The sequence below is a fragment of the Platalea leucorodia genome (genome assembly GCF_965183815.1).
Source record: "Platalea leucorodia genome assembly, chromosome: W".
In the NCBI taxonomy this organism is placed as follows: domain Eukaryota; kingdom Metazoa; phylum Chordata; class Aves; order Pelecaniformes; family Threskiornithidae; genus Platalea; species Platalea leucorodia.
Window position 1 is genome coordinate 42,907,354 of NC_138859.1, and position 15,610 is coordinate 42,922,963.

A 15,610-nucleotide genomic window follows, 5' to 3' on the forward strand; every position below is an offset into this window, starting at 1 on the left:
CCCCTCCCAGCTTCTTGTGTACCTGGGAAGCTGAGAAGTCCTTGACCAGTATAAGCACTACTTAGCAAGAACCAAAACATCAGTGTGTTATCAACATTATTCTCATCCTAAATCCAAAACACAGCACTATACCAGCTACTGGGAAGAAAGTTAACTCTATCCCAGCCAAAACCGGGATACCATTAGTGAAAAAGAAGTACAGGATTTATTTTCCAAAATAAGCATATTTTTCATTAGCTTGAGGTTATCTTAAAAGGCTATTACTTGCTGTAACAAAACCAATAAACTTAAGGGATGAAATTGAGGCCTGAAACAGTTATCCTATTTGCATCAGTGCAGTACAGTGTAAAAACTGTGTTTCCTAAACATTTGTTGATCATAAACATTAGTACATTTTAATCAAGTGGAAAAAAAGCACCAAAAAATGCTTATTAAAATCACACTAGATGAAAAAGTTCTATACACTACTCTAAATCTCCACCTCAACACCAACCACATTTCTGGAAGAAAGAAGAAACAGTGCTTTTCAATCTCTCAGTAGAGCTTTCAGACTGATTTTTTTCAGACCTGATTTTTGACAGTTGCAACTAACCTTTCCCCAGAGCACCTGAATAAAACCAAGTCCTGTCAGCTTCACTGCCAACACTCTCAACATCAGCAGGATGACTGACATCAGTTTTTATTCCACCACTAACACTAAAAGTAACAGAAAAGGCCCTGAACAGCTCTACCTGCAAACTTAATATTTGGTTTACACTTGATTTATATTTTAGAATAGGGACTAGAATCCCACTTCTACCCAAAACATTCTGGACAGTAAGGAGCACTCATTAACAAAAGTTTTTAAAGCTCTGATCCCAAGGATGTTAAGGGATGTTATAAGTGGCCACCACCTCCAGCAGCTTCAGAGCCCAGGGATTCCTTCTGCCAAGCCACTGGAGCCCAGCCCAGAGACCTGGGGATCTCCATCCCAGGCCGATGGATGTGGCTGCTGCTTTCCCATTTGCAGGTGCAACCAGTAGCAAGGCTGAGTGTGCATCCCAGACACACACAGAGAGGACAGAGGGCTGCACAGACTGCCACAGACAAGGCACTGCCTTTAACAGCCAGGACTTACACAAAACATAAGCATAGATAACCAAGTCCCCTTCCTCCTCTGCAGCTGGTAAGGACTGAAGGTCACCAGTGAAAGCACACACACCACACAATTCACAAGCTCATTCACAAATCCCTTGATGAGCAGCACAGCCCCTCTGTCCCTCCATGTATTGGGTTTACATGGCATGGGTAGCTTCTGCGAGAAGAGACCAGGGGCTGCCTCCAAGTAGGACAGAGCCAGATTCAGCTGGCTCCAAAAGACACCCATTGCTGACCAAAGCTGAGCCAATCCGCAACACAGGTGGCACCTCTGTGATAACATATTTAAGAAAGGGTAAAAAACCACTGCGTGGCAGCTGAGAGGAGTGAGAAAAAAATGTGAGAGAAAAACCTGCAGATGACAAGGTCAGTGAAGAAGAGGGGGGAGGAGGTGCTCCAGGCACCGGAGCACAGATTTCCCTGCAGCCTCTGGTGAAGACCATGGTGACACAGGCCATCCCCCTGCAGCCCGTAGAGGACCATGTCAGAGCATATGTCCACACTACACCCTGTGGAGGACCCCATGCCACAGCAGATAGATATACCCTGAAGGAAGCTGCAGCCTGCAGAGAGGAACCCACACTGGAGCAGGCTCCTAGCAAGAACCGTGGCCTGTGGGGGACCCACACTGGAGCATTCCGTTCCTGAAGAACTGTACCCCACGGTATGGACCCATACTGCAGCAGTTCTTGAAGAACTGCAGCCCGTGGGAAGGACCCACATCGGAGCAATTAGTGAAGGACTGTATCTCATGGGAGGGACCCCATGCCAGAACAGGGGAAGTGCATGAGGAGGAAGGAAAAGCAGAGGCAGTGTTATGAACTGACCACAACCCCCACTCCCCATCCCCCTGCACTGTTGGACAACTCAGGGGAAGAGGCAGAAGAGTCAGGAGCAAAGTTGAGCCTGGAAAGAAAAAATAGGGGGGGGGCTGTTTTTAGTTTTGTCTTTCTTTTCTCACCATCCTACTGTTTTTAATTGGCAATAATTTACTCTTCCCCAAGTCAAGTCTGTTTTGCCCATGACGATAACTGGTAAGCATTCTCCCTGTCTTTATCTCGACCCACAAGTTTTTCCATCTTAGTTTCTCCCCACATTCTGTTGAGGAGGGGGAGTAAGAGAGTGGCTGGGTGGGCATCTGGCAGCCAGCCAAGTTCAACCCACCACACTCCAATACCTGGCCTCTATCCTGAGCCCTCCTACCCACTCCACAGGTCTCCTACTCACTGGCTAGTCCAGCTTGGTGCTCATTAACAGAAACACACACTCCTACACTCATCTCGGAGGTGCTTCACACTCGCAGGTCATCCCAAATACCAGCACTGCCCCTCTGCCTACCTGATACCCCCTGTGACTAGAAGTGCTGTTAATACACCAGTGTTTTAGCTATTGCTGAACAGGGCTTACACAGCATCAAGGCCTTCTCTGTTTCTCACTCTGCCCCACCAATGAGTAGGCTGGGGGTGGGCAAGAAGTTGGGAGGAGACACAACCAGGACAGCTGACCCAACTGACCAGAGGGATATTACATGCCATATAACATGTTGCTCAGCAATGAAAACTGAAGGGAGGGGTATTTGGGGGAGGTAGCCAATGCTCAGAGACTGGCTGGGCATCAGTCTACTCATGGGAGGTAGTGAATGATTGCCTTTGCATTACTTGTTTGTTTCTTCCCCACCACCACCACTTAAGCTGCCTTTATCTTGACCTACAAGTCTTCCCACTTTTGTTTTTCCTATTCTCTCCCCCATCCCACTAGGGGCAGGGGGAATGAGTGGCTGCATGGTGCTTAGCTGCTGGCTGGGGTCAACCCACCATATCTGTCCAAATAAATTCATATAGAAGAACATTTTCAATCTCTGCCTTGTCAGCTAGCAGGGCAGAGAAAATGTGGAGGAAATATCGAAAATTGAAACTAGGCACAGTCTACCTATCACAGATCATCACTTGTACCAGAGCACAAAAATAGAAGAACTAAAAAAAAAATTCACCCTTAATTTTCTAAACAAAATTATAATAAATATATAAAAAGACAGTTGAATAAAATACCTTGTACATCTCTGCTTCAATTTGTTGATGAACACCTACATAACTCTTCTTCACTTGCTGCTTATCTTTGATCATCATTGTAAGCCTATGCAAAGGCCCAGAATTAAGATCCTCTGCATGTGTCTTCATTATTTTACTCAGCTGTTCTGTTTGCTGCACCATGAGCAACCAAGACTATTAAAAAAAAAAAAATGCAGAAAAGCAGTTACTTATTCTGGCTTACAAATAACCAAATGATGAACAGGTACTGTGGGGAAAACACATCACTGTTTAAAACAATTCAGTAATTTTATTTTTCTTTTTAAATTACCCGAACCTTGAGAATTTCTAAAAAAGTTCTTCCTGGTACAGCAAAACCATCCCTTGAACTTATTCATAAAAAAAAGTATCAGAGACAAAAACATAATATTGTATCGTCACATTTCAGCAGTGTTTTACTATTTCTGAACATCCATGAAAGCTGTACAGCCTTTTCTGGATTACATCCATTACTTTCTGGATTACATCCTCATCCTACGTTCTCTTGTTTCCTAATCACAGGTCCTGTCTTCAAGCTGACTTTTCTGCCTTTATCTAAATATTTCACAGTAATATGCATTTGAGTTGTAATTGTTTAAGAGGATACTATTCATCAGCTGCTCCATATTAATTAATATCATCAGTGTTCAGTCCATCAGTGGTAAAACATAAGGTGCTAACAGATTACTCATTTGTCACAGTAACTGAAAATCTTTCTGTACCCTTATTTTAATAACTTCCTTGGCCATTCTGCCAGTCAGTTTTCAGGACAGCAAAATATACTGCGGCTTTGAACCTTGCATAAAGAACAAACTGCAATGTGAACAAAGATTTCCAATGTACAACAGATATGGACCTGAAATTAAAAAGTTCAGATGAAAGTATTTTATACCCTAAAGAATCCTGTTACACTTTCTTGATGGGAACAGTATTGGATTCCTAAGAGGTAATTCATTAACAGACTGCTATGCTACATTTGAAATTGCAGAATGGCTATTTGCAATACAATTACCAGTTTTTGAAGGCAGCTGATATGCTGTTTTTAAAATCTTGTTCTTGCTAAAGATACAAATTAACCTTAAATCATCAAACCTTTGAAAATGTATGTTTGGTAGGTTTATGATTTTCTTACATCTCATTATAAACATGTATTATACTGGGTCTGACTGGGATGGAGTTAACTACCTTCATAGCAGCCCATATGGTGCTGTGTTTTAGATTTGTGACCAGAACAGTGTTGATAACACACCAATGTTTTAGCTATTGCTGAACAGTGCTTGCACAGTATCAAGGCCTTCTCTCTTTTGCACTCTGTCCCCCCACAGTGAGTAGGTTGAGAGTATGCAAGAAGTTGGGAGGGGACACAACCAGAACAGCTGACCCAAACTGACCAAGAGAGATATTCCATACCATATAACATCATGCTCTGCAATAAAAACTGAGGGGAGGGGGATTTTTGGGAAGGTAGTTATTGCTCAGAGACTGGCTGGGCATCAGTCTGCTTGTGGGAGGTGGTGAGTGATTGCCTTTGCATCGCTTGCCTATCTTTATCTCAACCCATGAGTTTTCTTGCCTTTGTTCTTCTTGTTCTCTTCCCCATCCCCGGGGGGTGGGGGGAGGAAGTGAGCAGCTTTGTGGCACTTTGCTGCCAATTGAGGTCAACCCATCACATATTTTTCCAAATCTACATGACTATGCTAAAAGTCACATGGGATTTTAGAGAATATAATGAAAAACAGATAATCCCTGTATACTTATTAAACCATCTTTAACATTTCCTTTAGCTCATACACATTTCACGGACTGGCACAGAGCTGTCTCAGACTGCTTAAAAAGTAATGTTCTAAAAGGTCAGGGCCTAAAGTTTCCTGGCTTTATCTGAAAACTGTTTAATCCTTTCACTACAGAACGCTTTCCAAATGACATCAGAAGACATATTTCAAAGTTGTGTATGATAAAAACAACATTAAACATCTTTATTACAGGAATAAGTCTTGTGGTTATAGAAGAGTTCATGAGAGAGCTCCTAGAGGTAGGACTGTAAGAGTTCTGCATTTACTCTTTGACTGATTTATTACTGATTAAGCAAATCGTTTCAACAAATCCTGAAAAGCCCAGCAAATGCATTTTTCAACAGAAAAGGTACTCTAAAGAAATACTTAGTTTACAATTAGCTAAAGCAGCCCACATAAGTCATATACGTAGTGAAAAAATGTCTTTCCAGTTAAAAAAAATAATCTGCACGTTCTCCATTCTTTACATCTCTTTCCACACTGAGAAAATATTGGTTAAAACAAGATTTCAGTGTTTTGTATTATTACATTTTATTATTTTTAAATAGCAAAAGCTATTTAAAAAAAGAGCTAAGGGACAGATAGCAAAAAAGGCAAAGCATTACCTTTTAAAAAAAAAAAACACACCATGCAATCTGACAAAAGCAACAAAATAAAATATTGTTCAGTTTAACAGGTGAGGTTTTTAGACATACATACATACACATAAGTTTTTTAGAAAAAGATACTGCTCTTCTGGCATTAGTAGATGCTGCCACTGTGCCTTCCAACAAGTTTACTGTCTCTTCATAAAAAAAAAAAAAAAAAGACATTTTCAAAAAACCCGTCTCCAATTACTCATTCTTGCTGTACACTTAAAAAATAAAAGCATAAAAGATTAGAGATCATGGTATTTATTTTTGATGTCACGTAACACCAAAAATCAAATATATATGTACAGTTTTTCAAATGTCAGGAAATGTAAGATACTAGACTTACAGAACCAAAATCTGACCAAATATTTTGTGGCATAAAACCTCTCTTCTCAGGAAAAGGTGTCATGAAATAGCAAAGTAAATTAGAATTATGTCAGTAAAGTAATCAAAATAATCAATAATTCAGACATTTTAATTGTCAGAAATTGCCAAAAAATCAGTAAGACAATGTATTGCTACACAACCTTAAAATCTAAGTTGACAGTGAAATTTCAAGGCAAGCCCATGCAAAAGATTTGCCAGCAGCATATGAATATTTTTGCTATTGTGCAAAGATGTACAGAGATCAAGGGTGCAGTTTGAGGAACGTGGTACCTCCTCAGAAGATGGGAGAAGGGGGCTAAAATAACTCCTGGAAGAACAACTTAAGTGCCAATGTCCAAAACAAGTTTTCAAAATATGACACAGATGCCTCTCTGCAAACCCAAGGAGAAAATGTCTTAAGATACATCTTCAGCTTTTTTTTTTTTATATATTATTTGCTCACAAAAAAAAAGACACCCATATTACTGGCATAAGTTGTGCTAGACTGAGCTAGCCACAAGGCTTAAAGATTGCAATGCTGAATACTCTAATATCTATGCTCCTTTATTGTTCTAGCCTTAAGTCACTCCCAGTTTCACTGCCTAAAATAACTGCAAGACAGTTTTGCTAGCACATAAGAGCAATTCTACTGGGGCAGCAGTAGCAAGAATTATTATCATCATCAATAAATCTATATGAATCTTTGAGTTTTCTATGCCATATATTTTATACTGACGGATCCCAAAGAAGATATGACTTCTGCCATTAAGCAGAAAATGTTTGAATCAGTTTACCAAAATTATCACAGCTTAGATAACAAAACCTGTAACAAACTGTGTGTGAAAAACATAACTGAGTGAAAAGCACTCCAAATACACCAAAATACACCATTAAAACCTACATATGAAAAAAGGCAGAGCATCAATTTAAAAATACAGTAATTACTGAGGAGGGATGGAATTTAAACTAAACGCTATGAGGTTATACTTTCGGGACAGCTGAAACAGGCTAGCTATACCGGTGTAGCTTTCAAATCACACAAATCACCACTTTAATCCAGTATAAATCTAGACTGATGCACAAGGAGTATTTATGTTCCTACTCCTATGAACATGATATACGTCACGCTCATACATAAGAGGCTAGCGTTCAAGCAGCAACTCCATAAGCCAGCTAAGAACTGCTTTGTCTAAAACTTAATCTGACAGAAAAAGATGTTTTCCTGCAGAGGAAATCAGGATTTATGCCACACTGAAGTGACTGTGTAACCACTGCTACAGCAAAAGGGCCAAGAATTGAATAAGCCATTAAACCAGAATTGTTTTCTCTAGTCAGGAAGGAATCCAAGTCAGGAGTGAAGCTTACCAACAAGTGAAATAGGGAAGTTTAAGTCCTCTTTACCTTCATTGTACTTCCTCTAAATGTGATGATTAATCATTTAGGGGGAGGACAGCCTTACCTTCATAAAAAGTCAAGACAGTTATTTTAAATTGGGTACGAAATTATGTTTAAACAAATCTACAATTATGAGAAATATCCTGAATGAATGCTTTGTTTTCAAAAAAATATACCATGGTATGAATAACAGTTGGAATGCTAGGCTTAGCCTTGGTTTCCTGGCATTTTTCTATTTCTGTCACAAATTCTCCAACATAAGCAATAGATCCTATTTAACTGTTTTAAAATAAAAGCTTACTATAATGTTTTGAAAACAGACTATGCTAAACAAAATAGCAGACAACCCAGGAACCTAAAATACTGAAGTTCAAAATTCAGGATCCTGGTTTAGTTTATTGTTCTTAAAGCAAGACTGGAGCTTGACTTTTGCATATTCCACTTAGGGACAAAAAGGAGCTTATTTTAAACACTTCGGCAACAGTAATTCTCAAGAGGTTGAATCAATAGGAATCAAACAGAAACACTATTTTGAGCTGAGCCAGTTATCATTCCATATATTATCTTTCCCATTTTCCTCTAAATAAATTAGAATATAAGACAGTCACTTCACAAAGCAGCCAGGAGAGTAATATTTATTGTGACACATTTTAGTAGGTCATTGGAAAATAAAAAAAATTGCTGGACTTTGTTACTTACAAAAAACAGACAAAAACCCCAAACTAACAAAAAAACCCAACCCTCTTGACTTCTAAGGATTTTCTTACCTTGGACACATTGCTGATATAATTCAGTTGACAAGTACTCTCTTTATCTATTTGATTACAAAGATTTTGTAAAGTGGAAGCATACTCCTTATCACTTTTTACTCGCATAACCATAAATTTCTTCACTGTTTCCAGTAGTCGTAGTTCCCAGTCTTGCAGTTTTAATAAAGCATCATGAGAATACTTCAGGTCACTTCCAAACCCCATTTTTTAAGGCACTCTATACCACACAGGTGACAAGACAGATTCTTCACCACATCTGAAAGTAGAACAAGATTAATGAGAAACATATCGAAAGAAAAACTTGTGTTACAAAGGGCAACTATTAATGCCTAAACTCTGAAATAACATAATCATAAGATTAAACATTACCTTATATATACACCACTTGGAAACCAACTGAAAGGAGGGTCAAAACAGTTTCAAACACCAACCTATGACTTGAAGAGATCTCAGGTGCTCCATGTTACTTTGAACTGTCAGCTTAATCTCAGTTTGTAGCCTCCAGTTTCCCATCTGTAAAATATAGTAGTATAACAGTACCTACCTGTACTGGGTCTGGCTGGGATAGAGTTAATTTTCTTCATAGCAGCCTGTATGGTGCTATGTTTTGGATTTGTGCTGGAAACAGTGTTGATAATACAGGGATGGTTTAATTATTGCTGAGCAGTGCTTACACAGAGTCAAGGCCTTTTCTGCTCCTCACACTGACCTGCCAGTGAGTAAGCTGGGGATGGGCAAGAAGTTGGGAGGGGACACAGCTGGGGTAGCTGACCCAAACTGACCAAAGGGATATATTCCATGCCACATAATGTCATGTTCAGCAATAAAAACGGGGTAGTCTTTCCACAGTAGCCGTTGCTCAGAAACTGGCTGGACATCGGTCTGCTTTTGGGAGGTAGTGATTGACTTTGCATCACTTGTTCCCCCCCTTTCACTTATTAAACTGTATTTATCTCAACCCACAAGTTTTTCTTCTTTTGCTCTTCCAATTCTTTCCCCATCTCACTGCAGGGAAAATGAGCGAGCGACTGGTGGGTGCCTGGTTGTTGGCTGGGGCCAACTCATCACACTCCCTAACTTTAAGTGACTAGTCCTAGTGACTCAAAATATTTTATTCCAGTGTTAAGTCCTAAGAGCACTGTATCTCTGAGAAATGGATAACTGGAAGATGACTAGGTAGTTTGTTCCTAAATACTGTGGTAAAAGTTTCAGATTCAACCTCCCAAAAGTTAGAAGAGATCTCAAATCAGGTTCCCTGTGCAACCTTACATTGATCCCCCTGAGATACACACCTCATAACAGAGTCCTTAATTTCATACCATTTCCCCCTAAAACAGCTCTGTCTCATTGCACAAAATGAACATCATTTGATAATCAGATAAGAAATATTGAATATTACTGTATGAAATCCTACAGCACAACTACAGGTCAAAGATGTCTGAGCTAGCTTTAAAACACCTGCTTCTGATACTGATATGCATGCAGCCACATCACAGAAGATTTGAGTCCACATATACGAGCAATTTCCAAAGACTTACATAGGTTTTGTCCTGTGGGCTGAACCCCATTTTCTGTGTATCCATCTAAAACTTATCCCCATACTAATCAGCCTCAAACTTGGTCAGATAAACTTAAACTACAATTACAGCTCTAGACCACAGCACAAACATACTCTGCTCATTGCTTTTTCACCAATTCTTGCACTCCAGACAAGCCTTAGTTCTTTTGAACACAGAAGTATTAATTTCTTCATAGGCTTTTCATTGCCACTTAAATTAGCCGAGTGCTTTACAAACATTAAGAGATTTATCTTCCTAACAGTCCAAGAGGTGAAGCAGGACTAACACTCTTATTTTATGCAGATAACTAAGACATAGAAATTCATGTCAACATTGTACCAGCTAATACTGGATACCTAATTTGCAAGGTTTAAAGACAGACTTTTCAGAGTGCCTAGCATTTCTAACATATTAAACATCTAGAACAAAGATGTAATAGGCTTCAGTTACCACACAGAATTTCTGCAAATCAGAATCTACAACTTGAAAGCTGGCTATCAGATAATGAAGAACAGTCATCACAGACAAATTTTGATGTATATGATTTGTCCAATATGATATGTCATGGTAATAGAAGCATAATCACTTTATCTCCATAGTAGACTTACTCCCAAAACCATTCCTTCTCTTCCTGCAGTTTCCTGCCTCAGTTAGCTCTTCCAGAAAGTTACTGAAATAAGCCTCATTAACTACATATTTATTCTCAGAACACAAGCTATGGTATGTAACTAAAGAAACCATGATCCTATAAAGAAAACAAAAATAGCATTGTGTTGTTATGCATGTACACAACAGAGACAAATGAAGGTTATATGAGTAACCTTAGATCTTGCTATCACAAGCTTTCATATGCTCTTAACTTCAAAAGCATCATATTATATTCAGAATTCTTAGTGATGGTTAAGAGCTCTGTCATAAAGAACAACACTAAATTTATATTGGCTCTATTTATAAAGGATAGTCTCTATTATTAGCTGTATTAATGCTAATAGTTTTTACAGTTAAAGTTTAGGAACAATCTTGCAAAAAAAATAGTAAGATGAACTAAAGAAAAAAATTTTAAGACACTTAGTAACATGACTGGTGCTTCATTTGTGATTTTTGACACCGTTAAGATTTATATCTACTTTTGCGACTAAGCTAATTTTTCCTCCTACCACACCTTCAGAGCTATAAGCTACTTTCTTACATTTCAGAATCAGAAAAGAATGGAACTGAATCTCAGGATAAAGTCTGGCCCTGTGCTATTAGTAAAGTGCTGACTTCCATCTTTTACTGAAAGACAGGAGAACAATTGAGGGAGAAAAATTTTCTCAGCATATGATATTTCATTCAGCTTTTACTGACTCACGGTGAATCAATAGAACAACAGATCCAATAATATCTCACTTCAGCCTGCTAAGTGTCCCTTCATTAAGTAAGGCTGTTTTCAGATTACACTATTAGATGCCTGGATTGACATTGACAAAAAAACACATACATACTGGATTCTGATGTTTGTTTTAAATCATTCCATTCACCACAACAGAAGCAGCATAAGAAAAATTAGTTTTACAAGAGAGATACAATTCTAATTTAAGACTAACAAGGATAAAGTTTCAGAGCTGATGATTCTCAACTGGGCAAGGCAGCCTTAGTACTCCTCCCGTGTAAATTGAGACAATGTTATATCCAGAAACTAGAATCACAGAATCATTTATGTTGGAAAAGACCTCTAAGATCATAGAGTTCAATCGTAAACCTAACACTATCAACTCCACCACTATACCATGTCCCTAAGCAACACGTCTACATGTCTTTTAAATACCTGCAGGGATGGAGCAGCCTGTTACAATGCTTGACTACCCTTTCGGTGAAGACATTTTTCCTAATACCCAAACTAAACCTCCCGTGGTGCAACTTGAGGCCATTTCCTCTTGTCCTATCGCTTGTTACTAGGGAGAAGAGACCGACCCCCACCTCACTACAGCCTCCTTTCAGGTAGTTGTAGAGAGCAATAAGGTCTCCCCTCAGCCTCCTCTTCTCCAGACTAAACAACCCCAGCTCCCTCAGCCGCTCCTCATAAGACTTGTGCTCTAGACCCTTCACCAGCTTTGTTGCCCTTCCTTGGACACACTCCAGCCCCTCCATGTCCTTCTTGGGGTGAGGGGCCCAACACTGAACACAGGACTCGAGGTGCGGCCTCACCAGTGCCGAGTACAGGGGCACTATCACCTCCCTGGTCCTGCTGGCCACACTATTCCTGATACAAGCCAGGATGCCATTGGCCCTCTTGGCCGCCTGAGCACACTGCTGGCTCATGTTCAGGTGGCTGTCGACCAACACCCCCAGGTCCTTTTCCGCCAGGCAGCTCTCCAGCCACTCCTCCCCCAGCCTGTAGCGTTGCATGGGGTTGTTGTGACCCAAGTGCAGGACCCGGCACTTAGCCTTGTTGAACCTCATACAATTGGCCTCGGCCCATCAATCCAGCCTGTCCAGGTCCCTCTGCACAACCTTCCTACCCTCAGAGTACACATGTCCAAGCCATGAGCAGCCAGCTTCTCCAGGAGAATGCTGTGGGCAATGGCATCAAAGGCTTTACTAAAGTCCAGGTAGACAACATCCACAGCCTTCCCCTCATCCACCAAGCGGGTCACCTTGTCATAGAAGGAGATCAGGTTAGTCAAGCAGGACCTTCCTTTCATAAACCCATGCTGACTGGGCCTGATCACCTGGTTGTCCTGGATGTGCCATGTGATTACACTCAGGATGACCTCCTCCATAACCTTCCCCGGCACTGAGATCAGACTGACAGGCCTCTAGTTCCCTGGATCCTCCTTCCGACCCTTCTTGTAGATGGGTGGCACATTTGCTAACCTCCAGTCAACTGGGACCTCCCTGGTTAGCCAGGACTGCTGACATGATGCGAAGTGGCTTGGTGAGCACTTCCGCCAGCTCCCTCAGTATCCTTGGCTGGATCCCATCTGGCCCCATAGACTTGTGCGTGTCTACGTGGTATAGCAGGTCACTAACCATTTCCCCTTGGGTTATGGGGGCTTCATTCTGTTCTCTGTCTTCCAGCTCAGGGGACTGGGTACCCTGAGAACAACTGGTCTGACTATTAAAGACTGAGGCAAAGAAGGCATTAAGTACCTCAGCCTTTTCCTCGTCCTCTGTCACTATGTTTCCCCTCGCATCCAATAAAGGATGGAGATTCTCCTTAGCCCTCCTTTTGTTGCTAATGTATTTATAGAAACATTTTTTATTGTCTTTTACCACAGTAGTCAAATTAAGCTAATCTCAAATGCTTCAATATTGCAGAGGCAAAGAAGTGGTAAACAAGTATGAAGATCTAACCCACTTAACTGTCTATAGCCTAAAAATCAATTCTTTTAATTATTTAGAGAAATCAAGTGAAACCAATACAGATCGCACTGTCACTTACTTGAAGGCAAAACTGTAAGAAGAATTACCAAATAGATTAATAGACATGGTCTATGCAATCTGTAGTTAGAATACTCTTAAAAAGCACAAGTGCATTTCAAAAGGCCAGCATTCAAAGAAACAATATCTGGCATCAATACATATGGGTATTTTCTCAGGTTTTATATTCCCCTGCTTGGTGTACACAGATGGCTTGATAGCTGCCCTACTGGGTCAGACTATTTAGGCTAGTGCTCCGTTTCCAGCCGTGGCAACAGGATATGTTGTTTCAATATAGTGAACAAGCCTGGCTATTATTTGTGGCTCGTTCATTCTTGCTTTTCCCCACATTCAGTTACTGGATTAAAGAAAAAATATCAGTACCCTTTTTTGCTTCCTCACACAACATTATAATGGCAGCACTGAACATGCAAGACAGATTCCCAGACAGATTTTACAACCACAGACTAGTGGTAAAATTGAGAAGTCCAAAGCAAAATCTAAATCCAGAAAAGATTTACTGTAGAACCAGTACAAGATATGGGAAGTTTGAGACACAAAGACACTTTCTACTCCAGTGAAGAAAATACTAAAAGAAAGTGTGAAAGATATTACAAGTAAAATCTTCCTCAAAAAAAGAGGCAGAAGAATATTTTATCTTAAAGGAAAAAAAAAAAGTAAAGATGGCATCATACTTTGAAGTAGCTAGATAAAGAACTGATGACAATGCACACACAAAATGACAAATTAATACAGAAAGACTCTTTAAAAATGCTTACCCTTACTGTGAAGGGATCCTTCCTACTTCTGGCAGATACCCATGAGCTTTATCTCTTTTTCCACACATGAACAATGCTTGCATAATTTGACATGTGAAATCCGAAATTGAAGTCTAGCATGTTTTGTAAAGGTAATAAAATTCCAGTGGCACCAAGTAGAACAAATGAGTTTCAACTAGTTTAACCTTTATTTTAAGATGAGATATATATCTCACTATAAAAACTACTGGGTATGCCAATTAGTCAATCAATATTTGGTAAGTATTAACAGTTAAAATATGTCCCAGAGTCAATTTTTTTTAGAATCACTCCCAAAATAACAAACTAATCAATGATGAGAAGTAAATTCTCAATATACATTTAATAATATATTGTAAATTCCTTGAACAGTTCTGAATTTCAGTATAGTTACCAAACATGGTTTGTGACTTGTCTCAGTCACCACCACCAAGAACAGCGATGCTGTAAGATTCTAAACTAAGCAATGATAAATTTTGTCAGCATGTCAACGAAAAAACTTCAGTGACAGCCACATAATTCTTCAATACTGTTACACTGCCTTCAGCAAATAGAGCTGATATTCCAGCATTAGTAGTCTTCCTGGATTCCAGCAACAGCTCTGAAAACAGTACTTTTCACATCCAATATACACCTAAAGATTGCAATCTATCCATGACACATGATAATGGCCATACTGGTTCAGATCAAAGGTCCATGCAGTCCACAGTCCTGTACCCTGTGTCTCATTTGCTTTTGGACATTGGCAGAGTAGGGAAGAACAAAGTGTGTACATAGCAATACTTTCCCAGGATACTCTTCTACCCGTGTAATAACTTCTGGCTCAGGAATTTTGTTATATATTGCCATGAAATACATCTGGGAACGCAACTGTTAATCTTCAAATAATGATGGATCCATAAGCACCAGTTAAAACTTGTGGTTTATAATGTGAATGACAGCCCATGTATTTAGAACTTTCCAGGCCAAGATAGGCAACTGATAAACCACAAACCAGAAGGAAGCCTGGTCTCCAGTTAAATTCAGAACAGGGAAGCACAGCACATATGTGGACCCTCAAGAAGGCGGCATATGGAATGGGAATCGTATGCCAAGAGGCTCATACTTGCTCTTGATCTGCTATCAATTCCCATGCTACATGGGCTCCAAATTACTTAGCATGGCATGTATTTTGCAGCCCTACTCTAAACAAAGAATACTGTAAAAACAGAAGACAACTTGGATTCAGGAGAAACAAATGCTCAAATTCAAGGCTTTAGTAATGATTTAAAGACTATTTTACAACAGGTGATCAATTTACTAGACAGTCCATCTCAGTTTCTGAATGTGAGGCTTATAATAGTCATATTCCATTAAAGCAAGGAAATCATTCTTACCCCTCCATCCACACCCCAAATAAAAATTAGACTATTAAATAATTGAAATTTCTCTTGGTATAGGATCTACTACTAGAATGTACAAAAAAGATCATGAAACATAAAATACATGCTTTACCTATCACTTGTTTACACTAATCACATATTCAGAATATTATCTATACATGCATTTGAGACTAATTGTATGAAATATAAACTAGCCTTCACTGACTTAATGTTTCCATAGAGCTACCACTATTAATGGGCACCCACAGTGGTAATCTCAAGCTAGCCTGATCATTTCAAAACTGGTCTGAAATATCAGTCCACTCAAGAAA

The 15,610-nt window shown here is 39.6% G+C and overlaps 1 protein-coding gene across 2 annotated transcripts in view; it reads right to left on the reverse strand.

The window, feature by feature from the left end:
• LOC309601615 (tyrosine-protein kinase Fer-like) overlaps positions 1-8,363 on the reverse strand; it is a gene marked incomplete at its 5' end in the record, with an annotated part of 158,509 nt that extends 150,146 nt beyond the window's left edge. For both annotated transcript variants that reach the window (XM_082334752.1, XM_082334751.1), the window contains 2 exons: positions 3,186-3,359; positions 8,157-8,363. In XM_082334752.1, the coding sequence (XP_082190878.1) occupies positions 3,186-3,359; positions 8,157-8,363 (381 nt within the window). The remainder of the gene's footprint in view (positions 1-3,185; positions 3,360-8,156) is intronic.
• Between the last annotated feature and the right edge of the window lie 7,247 nt (positions 8,364-15,610).